General features: G+C 40.9%; 2 protein-coding genes across 4 annotated transcripts in view; one reads left to right on the top strand and one right to left on the bottom strand.

Annotated features, from left to right (window-relative positions):
- Positions 1 to 87: 87 nt before the first annotated feature.
- rdh1 (retinol dehydrogenase 1) lies at positions 88 to 6,743 on the top strand. The gene is made up of 6 exons (XM_085375228.1): positions 88 to 283; positions 2,809 to 2,844; positions 2,966 to 3,296; positions 4,264 to 4,522; positions 5,259 to 5,422; positions 5,514 to 6,743. Exons 1-6 carry the CDS (start codon positions 161 to 163, stop codon positions 5,732 to 5,734), a joined length of 1,134 nt encoding a protein of 377 aa, XP_085231354.1. The 5' UTR covers positions 88 to 160; the 3' UTR covers positions 5,735 to 6,743.
- A 786-nt stretch (positions 6,744 to 7,529) lies between these two features.
- lrp2a (low density lipoprotein receptor-related protein 2a) overlaps positions 7,530 to 19,426 on the bottom strand; it is a 54,251-nt gene continuing 42,354 nt past the window's right edge. For all 3 annotated transcript variants that reach the window (XM_085374896.1, XM_085374895.1, XM_085374894.1), the window contains 21 exons: positions 17,513 to 17,629; positions 16,851 to 16,967; positions 16,536 to 16,673; positions 16,259 to 16,381; positions 16,033 to 16,161; positions 15,101 to 15,232; positions 14,867 to 14,998; positions 14,639 to 14,782; positions 14,393 to 14,558; positions 14,185 to 14,313; positions 13,869 to 14,092; positions 13,593 to 13,772; positions 10,525 to 10,644; positions 10,255 to 10,345; positions 10,038 to 10,105; positions 9,108 to 9,225; positions 8,878 to 8,998; positions 8,588 to 8,695; positions 7,965 to 8,081; positions 7,794 to 7,865; positions 7,530 to 7,700 (listed from right to left, as the gene is read on the bottom strand). In XM_085374896.1, the coding sequence (XP_085231022.1) occupies positions 7,530 to 7,700; positions 7,794 to 7,865; positions 7,965 to 8,081; positions 8,588 to 8,695; positions 8,878 to 8,998; positions 9,108 to 9,225; positions 10,038 to 10,105; positions 10,255 to 10,345; positions 10,525 to 10,644; positions 13,593 to 13,772; positions 13,869 to 14,092; positions 14,185 to 14,313; positions 14,393 to 14,558; positions 14,639 to 14,782; positions 14,867 to 14,998; positions 15,101 to 15,232; positions 16,033 to 16,161; positions 16,259 to 16,381; positions 16,536 to 16,673; positions 16,851 to 16,967; positions 17,513 to 17,629 (2,717 nt within the window). The remainder of the gene's footprint in view (positions 7,701 to 7,793; positions 7,866 to 7,964; positions 8,082 to 8,587; positions 8,696 to 8,877; positions 8,999 to 9,107; positions 9,226 to 10,037; positions 10,106 to 10,254; positions 10,346 to 10,524; positions 10,645 to 13,592; positions 13,773 to 13,868; positions 14,093 to 14,184; positions 14,314 to 14,392; positions 14,559 to 14,638; positions 14,783 to 14,866; positions 14,999 to 15,100; positions 15,233 to 16,032; positions 16,162 to 16,258; positions 16,382 to 16,535; positions 16,674 to 16,850; positions 16,968 to 17,512; positions 17,630 to 19,426) is intronic.

Below are 19,426 nucleotides of genomic sequence, written 5' to 3'. Positions count from 1 at the left end.
GAAGAGTGTGCTCTGTAACCTTTAGTCAGAGATTTTGTGCTTTCACAATTGATTTCAGTTGAAAGGGGAGTGCTGTTATCAGAACCAGGGCTCATGGACTCTGAGTGTATTACACAAGCCCAAGCGTGTAACCTTTTAGACCCTCCTGTTAAATCGGACTATGACTCTGCAGACTTGTTACATAACTTCACCTTCAGCACCAGGTTTTGATGTAGAAAGCACCTTTCAGTTAATTTATATTCCCAGGGGTGAAGCAGCAGAAACATCTAAAGCTGTAACCATGGTATGTTTGTATTATTTTTATGATTATTATTTGTTCTACTATTGTACATTTAGTGGTGCTTAAATTTGTGCTGTTGGGCTCTTGGTACCCATTGTGATCACCTAGCTCAGCTAACGTCTGGATAAGTTATTGGCTGTTTATTTATTTTACACTAAGTTAATTAGCAGACTTGACAGGAGTGGCTCGATTGAAACCTTTTGTTATTTTTGTATGCGTTTTTTGGGGGGGGGGTTGTTACATTTTACTTTCAGTAGATAGCCTAATGAGATCTGATGCCATCTGGTGGATGAATGAAAATTGTCATGTTTTTAAAAATCTGTTTACCCATAGTGTAGTTTCTAACATGCAGATAGTTTGGCTTTGAGTTTTCACAGGGTTATGTTAATGAAACACAATTGGTGCACAAATAAAATAAAATGTATTGAGAAAATGCCCAAAATCGTACACATTTTTTTCCAACTGCATACTTCCTTATTCCCGCATGTTCGTGTGAGAAACAAAGAGGACTGGATTAAGATCTTTTAATAAAATCTCTCTCACCACAATGTAAAAGAACATTGGAATAATTCTTTACAGTTTTATTGTTCAAGTATATCGCTGAGTGTCTATAAAAAGTAATGATCCAGTTTTTGGTAAGTCTTTTATAATCGTGAGCTCTAAGCAGCATTTTCCTGTAGTTTGAGCTAACAGATGTCAGATAAATGGGCTGTAGTTCTAGTGCTTATCAGTTCAGTTTGAGTTCTCAAAGCACTCTCTCACTTCAAGCTTCATTCACTCACACATATACACTTTTTTTTTTTAATGCATAACATTCATGCACACACATCAGGGGCAAGTCAGGATTTAGTATCTTGCCCAACGATACTCCAGCATGCAGACCAGGGGGGCTAAGGATCAAACCACCAGCCTCCTGAATAATAGATGAACTGCTGTACCTCCTGAGCCACATCCGCTCCCTCATATATTCCCCTCTCAAATGAGTTCTAGGATAACATAATGTTACCATATGAAATCTGGTAAAGCAGAAGTAAAAAGTAACACATGAAAGGTCAGTAAACCTGTGCTCACAAATATGCTGATTAAATCTCCAAAAGTTGATTCTGTTCATCTGGACGTAGCGTTTTGTGGGAGAAGTGTTTCGACTGCAGGTTTCCCCGATCTTATAAACAGTACATTTGCATAATGACTGAAACCAGCCCACTGAAGGAACAATGGGCTGGGAGGTCAGTTCCTTAATCTTAGTTATGCAAATCCTCATGACCATTGATCAACAACCACCGACCAAAACCCACTGATCAAAGACAACTGATCAATGGCCATGAGTATCGTTCACAGAGAGTTGGGGAATGGCTGCAATCACAGCATTGTAAGATGGCGAAAGATGTACCCTTAGGCCCCCTCCTCGATTCAGAGATGGTCTTTCCCTTTTCACATAAATGGCCTCCTTGACTCCGCGCTCAAACCAGCGTTCCTCCCTGTCCAGGATGTGCACATCCTCATCCTTGAAAGAGTGTCCACTGGCCTGTAGGTGTAAATAGACTGCAGAATCCTGGCCTGACGAGGTAGTTCTTCTGTGTTGTGCCATCCGCTTCGCCAGAGGTTGTTTGGTTTCCCCGATGTATAAATCCTGGCAATCCTCCTGGCACTTAACAGTGTACACTATGTTACTCTGTTTGTGTCGGGGGACCCGATCCTTGGGGTGGATCAATTTTTGGCGCAGCGTGTTTTGGGGTTTAAAAGCCACAGAAACCTGGTGTTTAAAAAAAATGCGTCTCAACTACTCCGATACTCCTGACACATATGGGATCACTACAGGTTTTCGCTTGGGGAGCGGTTGTCCTTCACTCCTGGATCGGCTGGGGCTTTCTTTAGGTGCCTTTCCAGCTTTTCAGTCATTATGCAAATGTACTGTTTATAAGATGAGGAAACCTGCAGTCAGCTGAGACTGAAGAAGTCACTTGGATGAGTGACGAAACGTTTCTCCCACAAAACGTTACGTCCAGATGAACAGAATCAATTTTTGGAGATTTACTTACCTGGATGATTGAGAATGCATCAAGACATACTGATTAAGCTTTCAGACCTGTGAGGGTAGATGCCAATTTTCTGTTTGGGTGAACTGAACTTCATTTGGGGACATATTAATCAGGTGTGGCCACATTTTCTTAGATCTCAGTCTGTTCTACTCAATACTGGGTTAAGGGCTCACTTAGTTGTGAATGGCTTTAAAAGCTATGTAATTCTGCCATAACCAGTTGAGCCACAAGGGGGAGCTGAAGCTAAATAATAGCAGTGGCGCCCTGGTTTGCTAATGTGGTTACAGGCTTTAACACTGAGACGAGTTTTAAATCTTTTATTTAAGTGTTAAATTGCTTTATTCTTCGATGTCCAGAACTTTTATGTGATGCTCTGCTTTATGAAAAATAAAACGAGGCTAAACAAACATTAAGAGGCCGTGTGTATAATTCAGGTTTCATTACTGCTGCTTAAATGTTTTGAAATGCATCCCAAGTTTCTCCCACCAGGTATTTACAGACCGTCTAGCAGCTTATTTGGCAGGGGTAAGACGATTTCTCTGTTTTTGTATAAATTAATTACTTTATCCAGAGATTAAAATAAAGTAGAGGATGGCATTATGAATGTGTGAAGTCTTTCATTTTAGTTGTAATTTTTGTGTCTTAGGTAATCCTGTCACACCTGGCCCTAACCTGTGTTTTCCTTCTGGCCACGCTCGCTGCCGTCCGCTGGTACATCAGAGATTCCTACAAGGTTGATGGTTTCAGCCAGAAACATGTGCTCATCACAGGCTGTGACAGCGGCTTTGGGAATCTTCTGGCCAAACAGCTGGACCGAAAAGGTTTCCAAGTCATGGCCGCCTGCCTCACAGAGAAAGGTGCCGCAGACTTGGCAGCGGCTGCCTCCCCCAGACTGAAGGCCTTCCTGCTGGATGTTACGGACAGCGCGAGCATCAGGAAGGCGGTGGAGTCTGTGAGCAGAGAGGTCGGAGAGCGAGGTGAGCCGGGCGGACAGCAGGGGGTGCACACTGATAGGGTGCCAGTCAGAGTGAAGCACTGGGAGAGATAAAGCCAAGCTGGTCCATCCCGTCATCAACCCATCATCCTCCTACTGATACATGTAACACATCTTGCCTTTTAAGGGAGAAACCTGCTTCTGACATAAATCAAGACTGTAGACTGAGATCTGACTACCAACTGTGGGACAGCATGTGCTGAAAACAAATGTTATTACTGATGGGCAAAAAGTAATTCCATCATTTGATTTTATCTATGAAAAAGATTTTTACTGAAAAAAATAAAGGTGGCAAATGTGTAAAACAAATGCCATAGATCAGTTTGTCAGGCCCATGCTCTATGTAAGTGGCTCCTAACCTTTTTATCTTATAGATCATTAGAAAAGAACCCATATGTCTGTTTTCACCTGCTTCTCAGATGTTCAGTGTGTCAATGACAGATTTTCACCACATAGATTTTCAAATTTTTCGAAACCCAGGGGGCAAAAACATCTGATTTTCCACAAGAACCAAACAAATTTTACATAAGTTGGGAAAAAATACTATTTTGTATGCAAAAGATGTCCAAAGTCATCTCTGCAATGAGTCTACTCCAGCAAATAGGAATTATAGACCTGGCTTCATCCAACATTCAGATGCATATTAGCATACACACAAGGAAGTTTCATGCCATACTTACAAAATGCCTACAGAAAAGGATACAAACCAAAATTTGGCCAACCTGTGTATGTGGAGCATCTCATACTCTTCTCTAGGGTTGAACATAGGTAGCAGATTGATCAACTTGTACTAAAACCTTGCACAGCAGGTCAGTGTTTGACATCTGGAGATGCAGAGAAGCATCTGCATGGGCTGTAAGCAGTTTAATCTGTCAAGATTACAAAGCAAAAGATTTAAAAGATGAAGGTCATGAGCTGTTTTCTGGTGGTCGTTATTGTGTATCCTGCAGGTCTGTGGGGTCTGGTGAATAATGCAGGAAGATCGACACCCATCGGCCCAACAGAATGGATGAAGTTAGAGGATTTCACAAAGGTTTTGGATGTGAATCTGTTAGGAGTGATTGACGTAACCCTCCAGTTTCTGCCTCTCTTAAAGAAAGCTCGGGGCAGAGTGGTGAATGTAGCCAGTATTCTGGGACGACTGTCTCTCACTGGTGGAGGATACTGCCTGTCCAAATGGGGAGTGGAAGCCTTTTCTGACAGCCTCAGGTATGAACATGTGGTTAAAAACATACTGCTGAGGTGGGGTTTTTTAAGTCATAATTTAAAAAAAAGAAACAAAAAGAAAGGATTAACACTTGGGTAGGCAAGATGGTTTTGGTGACATTGGACCAATAAAATAATGTGAGTGTCCTGATGCTTTGGTAACTCCACACTACAGTTAGTTACGCATCTTTTAAGGGGAGATCAGGAGACTACTATAAAGCGATGTTAGCAGTAGTTGAAAGAGCTGAAATCTTCAATTCACTTTTATTCAGTTTTATTTATATAATATCAAATCATCTCAATGCACTTCATAATCCCCCAAAATACAGAGAAAACGCAAACAATAAGAAGCCCCCTATGAGCAAGTACTTGGCGACAGTGGGGAAGGAGAAACTCATTTTTAACAGCAAGAAACCTCCAGCAGAACCAGGCTTTAAGAAACACTTCCAAAGCTTTTGAATTCATGCCTATTTTCAAATAACAAATATTTGATATTTGTTATCTGTTAATGGACCTTTTGTCCAAAAATGGACCTATAAAAAAAAAAATACATACACATAAAAATACACATAAAAATATAGTAAAGCAGAAATGACATCTACCACAGTCTAATGAAAGTATCAAAGGATTGAAAATACTCACATATTAACTATGCCGCAGCATAGTACTGATGGAGAAGTGCTCAGTAAAATTCTTTCACTTGCTTTCAAGAGACACGCTGTCTGCTTTGTCTGACCAGGAGGGACATGCAGCACTTTGGTATTAATGTGAGCATCATCGAGCCCGGTTTCTTCAAGACTAACGTGACCCGCATTGATCTTATTGACGCTAACCTGAGGAGGCTGTGGTCCCGCCTCCCTCAAGATGTGAAAGACTCATATGGAGCTACATACTTTGATGAGTGTGAGTGAAAGTGCACTTTGTTTAAATCAGCTACAGATCAACTAAACAGATGCTCTGTAAGATCACTTTTATCTGATTATTGATCTCTCAGATGTGAAAGCTCAGACCTTCTCCATGGGACTCTTGTGCAGTCCGGATATCTCTAAGGTGACGAGGTGCATGGAGCACGCGCTGACCGCTCGCTTCCCACGCACACGTTACGCAGCAGGCTGGGACGCAAAGCTTTTCTGGATCCCTTTGTCCTACCTCCCTTCATTCATTGCAGACTTTATAGTCAATTTGATTCTCCCTTCTCCTAAACAAAAGATGTAAATAGCAGACAGCCTTTAACATTGCTGTAAAACTTTGTATGACTGTGTCATTACTTCTCTCCTGTGTATATGTTGACCATGTTCACCCTAAGCTAAAGCTGATTGAGATTTTCCCACACAGCATCTCTAGGGGTTAGAAAAGATGATTCAAAAAAAGATAAAACAGTAGCTCAAATAACCACTTGTTAAAACCAAGATATACAGAAGAGCATCTCTGAACACACAACACATCAAACACTGAAGGAGATGAGCTAGAGCAGCAGATGACCCCACCGGGTCCCATTCCCATCGGCTAAGAAGAGGAAGCTAAGGTTACAATGTGCACGGGCTCACCAAAATTAAACAATACAAGACTGGCCTGTTGAGTCTTGATTTCTGCTGTGACATTCAGTTAATCGGGTCAGAATACGACATAATTAATATGAAATCGTGGATCCGTCCTGTCTTATATCAGTGTTTCATGGTGGAGGTGGTGGTGTAATGGTGTGGATCTAAAGGACCTAAAGTGTGCCACATATTTAAGCTCATATGTTTGAAATTGTTTAAACACCACAGCCTATGGTGGCGACTTCCAGCAGGACAACACTAACTCATTTAGGATGTTGTGGTAGGGGAGATTCACACCATTAATGTGCAACTGACAAATCTGCAGCAACTGTGTGATGCTATCATGTCAATAAGAACCAAAATCTCTGAGGAATGTTTCCAGCATCTTGCTGAATCTGTGCTGTGAAGAATTAAGGCAGCTCTCAAGGCAGAAAGGGGCAAACATGGATGAACATGACCCTAAATCTTTGTCTCCCTCTATGCATTTGTTTGGTGTCCAAGGCGTAGCCCCCAGACCTCTCTAAGATCTATAGATGGACCGTAACAATAAAGTGATGAAAAAGAGACCAAGTTACAAAATAAGAAATTTATTCATGCACGTCTCAGCAGCAGAAATTGAATCCATTTGGACATTTCCTCACAGATAACATTTTTTATTTGTCCTCATTATGATACAACATAGATCAATCTGTAAAGAACTTATTAGAAAATGTCTACATCTGTATTCTTGGGTTGTATATTGCTCTTTAAGATGATCAACTACATATCCACGCAATAGACTTGGGCACATTCAAGTACTGTTCCAAACTAATTTGGCCATTATTCATTTCAGTAATATCACTAAAAAACAATCGTATCAATTCAAAAGTCGCAAAGGTGATGTAAGGTAAAAATGAGTTTGATTAAGAAGGATAAAAGTATGCTTCGCACACGTATTTAAGCCTATGCATCTGTTTATATTGGAGCACATACTGAAGAGATATAAAATCGAATCTGTCTTGCTTCAATTAAGCCGTGAAATGAGGTATATATTCAGTGGTGAAACAGATATTATTACCCATCGCATTTCTCCAATTTCCTTTGATCATTTTGTACATTCACAATGCAGCTCGCCTTTTATATGTGTTATTTTCTTCACGCCGAACTATTTAGGATCTATTCCAGAATATTTCTGAAAAAAAATCTTACTGTCCAAATTTACAAATATACAACATATTTATTAACATTTCTATCAGCAGCTTCAGTGCAAAGATATACATATCGTACATCAGGATAAAGAAACAAAAAACATTAACACAAAATTGGCATAAGAAATGTCAGAAGGCATAGTCACGGAAGACGTTTTTCTTTGTTCTATAGAAATGTACTTCTCTCCTAAAACGATTTGAGTTTTGTACACAGGCTGCATAAAAAAATAAATTCTGTGCAAAGTGTGTTTCATTTTTCAATTCCCGTCCGCAAGAGAGGGGTTATACGTCACTGTCCTCTTTAACGAGGTTGGCCGTGTCTTTGAAGCTGTCCTCGGTAGGCGAGAAGGTGTTGGGGCGATCCCTCTTCTGAGGTTTGGCAGGGGGGGCAAACGGAGATGGCTCAGGGGCAGAAGAGTCCCCGCTGCTTCCTACGGGCTTTTCATCCCTCATCTGTAAAACAGCACAGACGGTAAAAAAGAGAAGCCCCTCCCCACCCCAACTTTCTGTTTAATTTCTGATATCTTAGAAAATGGCCGGACATACCTCTGAATATGAAGGGTTTTCAAATGTGGTGCTTGGCTTTAATTTTCGTTTGAATAAGCTCCACTTTGACTCCTGCAAACAAAACACAGTCACTGAGGTGGCTCCATGCACGGGTGCTTTAAAAGTATTTAAAGTAGATTTCTTTTGACTTTGTGCACGTATGATATTCACATGGACAGGTTGGGTGCTGACGGTAGACGTGTTTACCACGCCTACGCTCGGGTCTCCACGGTAAGTCGGGTTTACAAAGTTGTTCTCCCGCTGATCACTGCTCACATTCACAGTCACCTGTTTTAAAGCAAAAATGTAGCAGTTTATGATTATAAATCAGATTAATTAAAGGTTCATAAAACACAATCTAAAAAAAATACACAGCGATGTCTTTGTGGTTTGTTTTTTCCTCCTTTGTGTAACATAATAGAGGCACCAGATTAGTGTTATTTTGGCAGCACAGGATCTCCAGTAGTTCCTCTTTATATTGTTCATTTCTATTTCATAATAAATGTATAGTATACACTTTGTATAATAGTCATAAGGAGATACTAACCCAGCCTCAGAGGGTCAAGGCTTAATGTGGTGGGATGTAAGTATATTATCTGCTTCTATTCTATTGTTAATTTGTGAACCTCTTTCTTTTTTTTTTTTTTTATTATTTTACTTGGTTGTTAGTCAAAATGATTTTAGAGCCAATTTCAATTCCTATTCGTTTTCTTTAATTAATTTCTACAAGCTGTGTAGGTCTGAAAGTCCCTGCTCTAACCTGTAAAGTGCAAAAGATATTCATTTGTGAGTACCTGCGTGGCATGAATAACAGCAGGGTCCCCAGACACGTGACCAGTGGCATACAGTGGGTTCTCAAATGTAATCGGCTGCCTCCCAGGCTCCATGGCAAAATGATCATCCTATGGGGATATTATAATGGTGAGATTGTTGATATAGTTATTACTGAACTTTTAAATATTTGTTAAGCTCTCAAACAAGCACTTCTTGAAGTTGTACGCGAACATGTTCAAAAACGCTGATTTTGTACTTTTAGTGATCCTGGAAATGATTAGCTGCTTGTATGCATTTATCCAAGACTCACCATCTGCATGCCTGTGTCAATGAATGACACTCCAACGTGTGAGGGTCCGAGATCCACATTATCACCCGACCGAAACGTCACCCCATTCCCAGTGTCAGCGGATTTCACCAAGCTGCTGAGGCTGAACAAAAACAAAACACAAACACCTGAACTTTGGTCTGAAATCTATACCGTGAGCTCCATCACAGTTTTAACTGAAAAAAACTGAACCGAAAAGAAGTGGTAGAAACCTGGGTAGTTTGGGCATGGAGGGGATGAAAGAGCCTGTTCGTTTGTAGTTGAGGAAAACTCCAACAGCCAAACCTCCAGTAATCAGGATGATAATGACTGCCAATAAAATAGCTACAGCTAAAGGAAAAAGGGGGTAAATATGCAGATTCATGATACAGGACATTCGCAGTGAGATGCAGATCATTAACGTGACTAATAACATTTTGCTGACAAGCCCATTAGTGTTTGTGACTTTTAGCAGACCTGTTAGTTTATGTTAAACATTGGTCAAACTAATGTGTTAATTAGCTAGCTATTAAAAACTCTGAGATTTCATCCACTCAACAAATTCTGCAAATGCTGAGCCAGAATGTTCCCACCTTAAAATTTTAGGCAAATAAGCAGTAAATAAATGTGACGTCTTCAGCATGCATGCAGGAAATATTGCTTTAAGTAGAGCTTGACTGATATAGGATATAGGATACAGGACTGATGCTGATATTTGGTGATTTAAAAAGCAGCCAATATTTTTCTGTGTGAAACATTTATGTGTAGTTATTTATGAGCTCTTACTAAGATAATATGACAATGCAGTTTATAAATAAACTTCTTTTCATCTCTCAACAAGTCGCAGATTACTCTTTGCGATCTGCTCAGATCAACTGGTTGTTGCTTGTCGCTTTCCAAACAGTGAGTTAGCGACAAAAGTCGCAGAGTGCCCTCTGGTGGACAAAGTATACCACTCGTAACGTAGTTAAATCAGAATCAGAATACTTTATTAATCCCTAAGGATATTGAAAGGTCCCGTCTCTTCTTTAAATATTTCTTCTTTCTAATGCCAATAACAATATAGTGGCAAATAGCTGCTACTGGCTAACAATAACACTGGGTCTAGTTTCAATACTAAGACATTAAAAAATGTTAGTTAGCTTATAAGTAAACGACCATACCTGTTCCTGCTGGGGCACCCCTCGACTTTCCCATCTCACAGTAGCTGCCCACATAGCCATAAGGACATCTGCACAGAATCATGATCAAATGCGATAACAATCTTTAGCCGCAGGAAAACCTCACTGGTAAAGCAACCCGAAGTGTGCTGGAAAATTCCAAAGATATGAGGTATCACTGACAGCGATGGGTAAAAATGGCCGTGGCACATGAACTCACTTGCACTTGGGCAGGCCCCCTTCATCAGTGTAGCAGGTTCCACCATTCATGCATCTACATGCAAGCGGCATTGCAACAGGAGCCTCAATGGCTGCAGGAGCAAAAGCCAGGCGTACCAGAGAGTCAACAACAATGAAACAATATCACAGCACAGTCTCTCAAAACCACACAGGAGCAGCCAAGCACGAGTGGAGGATGGATGTATTGATGCGAAACCCCAGCTTATGTGAGGGTGCAGACAGTACATGCACTGCGGTTGTTGTTATTTACCTGCGTCACATTCGTTGGAGTCAAACTCCACCGGAGAGGAGCCTTGCGGGCAGGCACAGGTGTATCCACCAGGTCGAAGAAGACACAGGTGACTGCACACATTCTTACAAGGGTTGGAAACTAATGACATCAGAGAGCGAAAGCAACACAGTGAGCAAAATAAAAGTATTTTGGGAAATATCTTAAGCTGGCAACACATTTCAAGACATATTACCACTTCACTAGTCCTCATCTACAAGAGAAAACACTTAAAACTAAGCCCTTTATAATTACATTGGTCCCTGTGTCTGTGCTTAACTACATAAAAATAAGTTTAATGTATTGTGCTTCCTGCCTGAAAATTAACAAATTGCAAAGATTTGGTCTAACTCTGTGACTTCAAATGATTTCTACAGAAACTCAATTTATCTGGATCTCAGTTTTATACTCGCAAGTATGCCTATTGTCAGTGAGGGTTTAGGTTTTTCAAGCTTTATATTAGTATTCTTGGATTGTTTGCCTTTATTTATTCGATAGAACAGCATACAGTGGGGCAAAAAAGTATTTAGTCAGCCACCGATTGTGCAAGTTCCCCCACCTAAAATGATGACAGAGGTCAGTAATTTGCACCAGAGGTACACTTCAACTGTGAGAGACAGAATGTGAAAAAAAAATCCATGAATCCACATGGTAGGATTTGTAAAGAATTTATTCGTAAATCAGGGTGGAAAATAAGTATTTGGTCAATAACAAAAATACAACTCAATACTTTGTAACATAACCTTTGTTGGCAATAACAGAGGTCAAACGTTTACTATAGGTCTTTACCAGGTTTGCACACACAGTAGCTGGTATTTTGGCCCATTCCTCCATGCAGATCTTCTCGAGAGCAGTGATGTTTTGGGGCTGTCGCCGAGCAACACGGACTTTCAACTCCCGCCACAGATTTTCTATGGGGTTGAGGTCTGGAGACTGGCTAGGCCACTCCAGGACTTTCAAATGCTTCTTACGGAGCCACTCCTTTGTTGCCCGGGCGGTGTGTTTTGGATCATTGTCATGTTGGAAGACCCAGCCTCGTTTCATCTTCAAAGTTCTCACTGATGGAAGGAGGTTTTGGCTCAAAATCTCACGATACATGGCCCCATTCATTCTGTCCTTAACACGGATCAGTCGTCCTGTCCCCTTGGCAGAAAAACAGCCCCATAGCATGATGTTTCCACCCCCATGCTTCACAGTAGGTATGGTGTTCTTGGGATGCAACTCAGTATTCTTCTTCCTCCAAACACGACGAGTTGAGTTTATACCAAAAAGTTCTACTTTGGTTTCATCTGACCACATGACATTCTCCCAATCCTCTGCTGTATCATCCATGTGCTCTCTGGCAAACTTCAGACGGGCCTGGACATGCACTGGCTTCAGCAGCGGAACACGTCTGGCACTGCGGGATTTGATTCCCTGCCGTTGTAGTGTGTTACTGATGGTGACCTTTGTTACTTTGGTCCCAGCTCTCTGCAGGTCATTCACCAGGTCCCCCCGTGTGGTTCTGGGATCTTTGCTCACCGTTCTCATGATCATTTTGACCCCACGGGATGAGATCTTCCGTGGAGCCCCAGATCGAGGGAGATTATCAGTGGTCTTGTATGTCTTCCATTTTCTGATGATTGCTCCCACAGTTGATTTTTTCACACCAAGCTGCTTGCCTATTGTAGATTCACTCTTCCCAGTCTGGTGCAGGTCTACAATACTTTTCCTGGTGTCCTTCGAAAGCTCTTTGGTCTTGGCCATGGCAGAGTTTGGAGTCTGACTGTTTGAGGCTGTGGACAGGTGTCTTTTATACAGATGATGAGTTCAAACAGGTGCCATTCATACAGGTAACGAGTGGGGGACAGAAAACCTTCTTACAGAAGACGTTACAGGTCTGTGAGAGCCAGAGATTTTCCTTGTTTGAGGTGACCAAATACTTATTTTCCACCCTAATTTACGAATAAATTCTTTACAAATCCTACCATGTGAATTCATGGATTTTTTTTTCACATTCTGTCTCTCACAGTTGAAGTGTACCTCTGGTGCAAATTACTGACCTCTGTCATCATTTTAAGTGGGGGAACTTGCACAATCGGTGGCTGACTAAATACTTTTTTGCCCCACTGTAGATTAGACAGAAAAGTGGGGAGCGATCATGTGGGGGATAACACGCGCTGCAATACTGCCACACCCGAAAGCCATTGCCTGCTGTTTCTTAGTTGTTATAGGAGGGTCGCCAGCTAATGCAGGTCACCTGTGTCTTGCAGGCTATAAAAGCTGGCCCAGATAAACTTATTGGTGATCGTTATGTCTTGGTTTGATTATGTTTAATAAATGATTTTATATTTAAGTCAACTTCTTGTGCAGACTCCTTCCTGGCCACCTACTCTGATCCAGTTTGTGACAAATGGGAGCTCATTCAGGATCTTTACATTGTGACTAATATCTTAGGGATATCCACGTAAGATAATAGTTGGTTACTTTAGTTTATTTATTCTGTGGTTAATGTAGGAAGAGAGCAGTAAAAGGTTCTATCTCAAATTTAAATCCAGGCCACTGAAGCATTAAAGCATGTGCTAACATACTTAGCCAGGTGAGCCAAGCTAGCACCCAGCCCTACGTGCTTATTGTGTAGCTTTGCATGATTCACAGTCAGAGTTGTGAGTTTAAGATTTGGGATATCCCCCCTGATGTCCTTTAGATACGGTAATATCTTCCACTCATAAAAATGTTTTTGTTCATAAGCGAAACATTTCTAGATGTAGAAAAAAAATTACAACATTTAGAGTCTCTTGGAGTTTTTTTCATACTGTTTGAAATAGGTTTGAAATTCTGTTCAAAGAATGAATTAAAGAGAACTTAAACTATCAACGTTGAATCCAATAGTCTCTGAATGCCAACACTTCACTTAGACTAGTAAGTGAATGAAAGTAACCATGACTTATTTGGCATCAATAGTAAGTTGCATGTAATTACACTAACATTCTTAATATCCAACAGAAGAGTGAAACCTTTACAATTGTTACATAATTGACATGATATATATTAGATAAATGAGTTCTGACCTGACTGATTGTGTCGGTGCTCCTGGTAAATTCGGATTTGTGTCAGCCAAGGGTTTATGGTGAGAACTTTCACTTTGTTTCCTCTCCCGAACTTGTTTATCCTCCACACTTCACCTTTGTCTTTTGTTGTCCAGTACACATGTCCCTCAAAGACATCCAGACTGTAGGGATGTCCAATGTCTGGGAAAAATAAGAAAGAACACAAACTATAACTTACGCTGAATCTGTCAGGGTTTTATCTGTTTAAATGGTTTCCGCAGATATTAGTGCACTGACCTCCTGATATGACGATTCTCCTGTCTGTGCCATCAGGCTTCATGGATTCAATTATGTTTTCTTTGGAGTCACACCAATAAATTCTGTTTCCATTCAGATAGTCCACAGTCAAACCAGTAGGCCAGCCCAGGTCCTCCTCCTGTACCAACACCTGTCTGTGCTGACCATCCATCCATGCGGACTCTATCCTGGGGTTCCTGCCCCAGTCTGTCCAGTACATCATCCTGTCCAGAAGCAATCACAGAAATAACCCATTTTTTCTCCAAACACTTTAAGCTTAAATCTTTATAAACAAATGTTGTATACATCCTCATACCCGAGTGATGGGTTCACAACAATGGCAGCTGGCTGGTTGAGATCAGTGTGGATTAACCACTTCCTGTACCGCCCATCAAGTTTAGCCACTTCAATTCGATTGGTCCCAGCATCCGTCCAGTAAATGTGCCTGTGAACAGTGATTTAAAAAACTGAGTAGAGATCATCATCTACAGCATAAAAGTAAAGCCTCATTCCTGATTAATTACCTGCCAACCCAGTCCACAGCGATACCATCAGGATTGGCAATGTAGCGCAGATTCAGGTCCACTTCTTTCACCGGGTTGTTGCCGTAATCATTGAATGTGGTCATATAGGCACGTTTGATAGAGCCAAACTGAGATCCCCGACCCAGAACTGTCCAGTACACAATACCTGCACACCAGAGGAAGACCTATTTTACTCATATACCCTGCATGCCACAATATTTTAAAGCTATACTGTAGCAGTCTTACTCAGGCCTTGACCATCTGGATCCCACAGGTAGTCTAAGGCTTGGATGTGCTCAGTGTTGTCTACATAGTCTGAATACTGCTCAGAGGACAGGTTATACCGACGAATGCGAACGTTGTCTGGCAAAAGCATCACTGGTGGGTTTCCTATACAGACAGTGAGGTGTTGTAAGTGAGGTTGGGAATCATAAGAATTAAACTAAAAGGTTTATAAAGAGCATTATCCTTTACCTTGAGCAGCACACTCAGTCCCATGGGGCTCGCCAAAAGAAAGAAAGCCGTCAGCACAGAAACACTCATAGCTGCCCTTTGTGTTTTTGCAGTCCTGTGGACACGTCCCATACACCTCACACTCATTCACATCTGAAGAACAACAAAAGACAACACAAACTGAATGCTATAAAACACGTCTGTGGGAGTGTAACTAGTTTTAATACACCACTGACTAACGTGTGTGTTGTTTACCTTCACAGTTGTGTCTTTCTGTTGATTTGGGCTTATATCCAGGTCTGCAGGAGCAGAGGAACCCTCCTCCTGTCAGGTCTGTACAGTTGTGTTCACAGATGTTGGCACTGCATGAGTGCCCACTGGTTTGGTCTGAGAAAAGTGGATTTAATGAAAACATGCTCTGAATGTAAAGCTGGACACTCACAAATGTTAACTGCGTGTTAACCATTATATCATGCAGTCACTTTTTCTTACCAAGTCAAGAAAAGTGAAGTTAAAATATGTATTCTGTCACAGTCCCAGAGTTTGGGGTTTGATTTCTACATTTTCTTTTTCTAGTAGTACGTTGTCATTTTTGGGATTCAGCATTTGGATTCATGTTCCCACTGTTTTTGTAGTGTGATGAGCTTCAGTTTTATAGTCTAAGTTCTACTTCTTGTCTGGTTTTATGGAGCTGTGGATGGCTGATCTTTGATTTACTTACTTTTCTGACTTGCGTTACTTCTCATCTCCGCTTCCCTTTTCAGCCCATTCTGTTTAAATAGTCTTGCCTCCCTCTTTGTCCTTATGACATAATTTTTCTACCTTCTCCACTTTTTCCATTTTATGTTCAGTCATGTTTCTTTCAGCTATGTTTACTTCTATGTTCTGGAGTGTTTAGTGGAGGTTTCAGACTTTGTACTTTCCCAAGTAAAGCGCTACATTTTGTTGTGAGGTCAGCCTGTAGTGTCCTGCATCTGGATCAGTCTGTTTGCCTACACTGTTCAACAGCCCCCAGACTACAATGAGAAATCAGACAGCTTCTGCTACAGATATATTTATATGTTGAATCTGTTTACACATACGGTACTGGATTAAGTCAGTTTAGATTAGAAATTTAAGGGGTCTTTTTGTACTTATTTATCCACTCTGACTCTGTTATTAATTTGCTCTTTGCTGATATTACTTACGACAGCCAAGTTCATCAGATTGATCTCCACAGTCGTCATAATCGTCACAGGCGTACTGAAGAGGGATACACTGTCCGTTACTGCATTTGTACTCATCATCTGTACAAGGTCCATGCGTTGGCTTTTGACCTAAAAGAGGAGAAACATGGTGATTCTCAACAGAAGCTGTAAAGATATTCAGCTCTGTTCAAGTATAGTAGTAAAGAGTAAAAAAATGTGTACTTACAGTTTTCCTGCCTCTCATCAGAGCCGTCACCGCAGTCATCGACTGAGTTACACAGCTCGTGGCTGTAGATGCAGCGGTTATTGTCACAGTGAAAACGAAATGGAGCCTCACATTGGATGTCCACTGTGGACGAACAGAGTAAACCTACTTTAGCAGATTCAACCATTCAAATGAGCAGCACGCTGTACAAAAAAGTGTACACGAGTTAGCGTGCTGTTAGATTTGGCTTTGTGTGCGGTGGACTTGAGGGACTGTGGGTGTTTTAATAACTTCTTACAGCAGAGATGAAGCTCCTCGTCTGAGTTGTCTCCGCAGTCATTGTCTCCATCACATTTCCAGTGAGGCGGGACACAAATGTGGTTCTTGCATTCAAACATGAATTGGGGGCAGTATGTGCCATTGGGATAGCGGGTTGCTGAAAGTCAGAAGCAGTCTATTAAACTAAATCTGTGACTTTCACACAAGAAAATCAATAACCAAACTCACAATCATCTCTCCTAATGACGCCTCAACAATCAGGAAGCAAATATAAAGAATCCAGTTATGTTATCAAAGAGTGGACACAGAAAACCAAATGATGAGAGACACTCACGGCATGACGTCTCATCCGTGTAGTCCAGACAATCAGCATTCCCATCGCATTTGAAACGTTCGGCGATACAGTGTCCACTGCCGCACTGGAAGTAGCCAGGATGACAGGTCCGCAACTCTGCAAATAGGGAATAGCATAGTCAGGTGACAACAGCTAAACTGCATATAGCAGGTTCATCAGCTACACAGTTTCTAGACTGATCAACCTCATAGTTAACCTACAGGTTACATCTACAAACAGCCTTAAATGATTAGTCAAATTATAAAGCTCAGCCTTAATGATGCAGTTACAATGCATAACCTAAATGTGTGGATGAGGCAAAAACAGTGGCATTAGGTCCTGAATTTAAAACACTTAATACTTATTAGTTAATGTGTATTTGAGACATTTTACGAGTTTTTAAGGAACCCCTGACAACCTTTTATTTCACACATATATTCATCAAGAATAAGTTTCTAAAGCAACGACCCGTCTGTCCAACGCTCACTGTAGAAACTCTCATTTGTAGCAGACTGAATAAACTCTTTTTGAAAAACGGACTGTTGGTGGTCCTGTCTGTCTGTGCTTCAAAACTGAAGGTTTTATTGCTTCTTTGTTTAGTGCGGCCCTCTGTTACTCACAAACAGGCCGACCCTGAGCCAAAACAAAGAGCCTCCACTTACCACAGTCCCTTTCATCCGAGTTGTCCTCGCAGTCGTTGTCATGGTCACAGACCCAACGGTCGGGAATGCAGCGCAGATTATCGCAGCGATACTCGCTCTCCGTGCATGCGCGTGGTGCTGGGAGAAAACATGGAAACACAAATTAAACAAGGTGGAATCCAAGAAATGCACAAATATGACTTCTGAGAGAAAATGATGAAAACTACATCAGAGGCTCTTATGTATGTCGCAAACTTTTCAACATAAAATGTTTAATGTATGATTTGCTTCCATATCCAAATATTAAATACTGGATCTTATGTTAACTACAGAAGTACACGCACACATTACTCTGCACTGAGCTCATGAGTTCAAGAAGACAAACTCTCTTGGCGTGGGCAACCAGCACAGCAACACTGTGCTGCTCTGATTAAACACCATTGCTTCCCCTTTGAGTAGCAACATTATCCCTGTTACCTGGCATATTCTCAGACATGTTTAAATTCTTCAGGGCAAAAGGTGACAGACTCCTTCACTCCCTCTTTCTCAAACACTGAGGACAGCCTGTTTCTCCAGCAGTTGATAAGACTTCCTCTCTCACCGCTCCGCTGTCGGCAGAAGTCTCGAGCCTCTTACGAAAACCTCCCCAAATGTCTGAATAAATGATAGCGAGGCTATTCTTTGGGATCAACATCCTGCTTTTATTTGCGCTACACTAAAACCCCACAATAAAAATAGTTAAAGAGACAGCTGTCGGAACAGCCGACACCAAAACACAACCAAACCGCTTTCACACATGAAGTCTGGACAGTTTGGCGGGAAATGTCACGCACATATCAGGAGATCTATTTTCTCACTGTTTACTTGGACTGTGCCATGTCAAAACATCTACGATGGTACTGATGTACATTTTTCTGTGATATAAAAGTGACAGCATAACTTCACTTTCAATGACACAAGCTAAGAGATGTCTGACAGCGAGAGCCACGCGCCAGCATCCAATGACCTAAAAGGGGAGCTACTTCAACAACCTCCAGCTTATCACAATACTTTGTGAAATATGTTAGAAAATTGTTCCTGCTAAAGGTGGAAACAATAAACTTGTTTTACTACTTGAGGAAAAATACCTCGTCATTACTATTGCACTATAACGCTGCTGCCGTTGGCACCTCGTTTTAATAGATTTACACTTCAAATTAGGTGGCGTGGCATCATTCAGAGCAGCTTACGGAAAAGGATGGAACTTTGTTTTGCTTTTATTTGTCAGGGATCATGCACATTACTGATCTAAAAAACAAACAAACATGCCTTGTACCTGATTTAGCTATTAGCTTGGCCTAGAGCAGATGCACACAACAACAAAAAATAATCTTTACTTTATTTTTAAACATTTTTTATACATGAAATCTCTTTGTTTATTTCTTTTGGCTCCTGAAGCTTCTTATTGATATCAGCTATAAGTGCATTGCATTGCATTTCCAAGCAACAACCTAACAACTGACTAAATTATGTAGCAGTTATCAGAAGTATCATATCACTTCAATTTAATGACAACAATAATTCATTTCAGTTATTGTTTTATATCCACAGAAGTTGAATTATTCATGATTATAAACCACAGCCCTCTTTGCTTGTGTATGTGCATCCCAATAACCAGACTATCCCATTAAAATATAAGTACAGTATAAAAATCCAGATTAAAGGTTATTAAAAAGTGCTGCATTTAAATAATGCTGACTTTTTTTCTACATGATGAAAAAAAAAATCTACATATCTTTTCCTGTACCATTGTCAACATCCTTTGTCCAATATATCCACTGTCTGTCCTCAGCACATCTCTAAACCGTCTCTCTTTGTCTCCAAACCACTCAAACTGAACGTGATCTGATATTTTTAGAAATAGTTCAAAGTGTTTATCTGTGAGGGCCAAGGTGA

Source organism: Diplotaxodon limnothrissa, linkage group LG16 (assembly GCF_057381915.1).
Source record: "Diplotaxodon limnothrissa isolate DT_005_m linkage group LG16, D_limnothrissa_male_GT1.1, whole genome shotgun sequence".
Taxonomy (NCBI): Eukaryota; Metazoa; Chordata; class Actinopteri; order Cichliformes; family Cichlidae; genus Diplotaxodon; species Diplotaxodon limnothrissa.
Note: the sequence above shows the minus strand (reverse complement) of the source record. Positions and strands in the feature narration are given on the sequence as shown.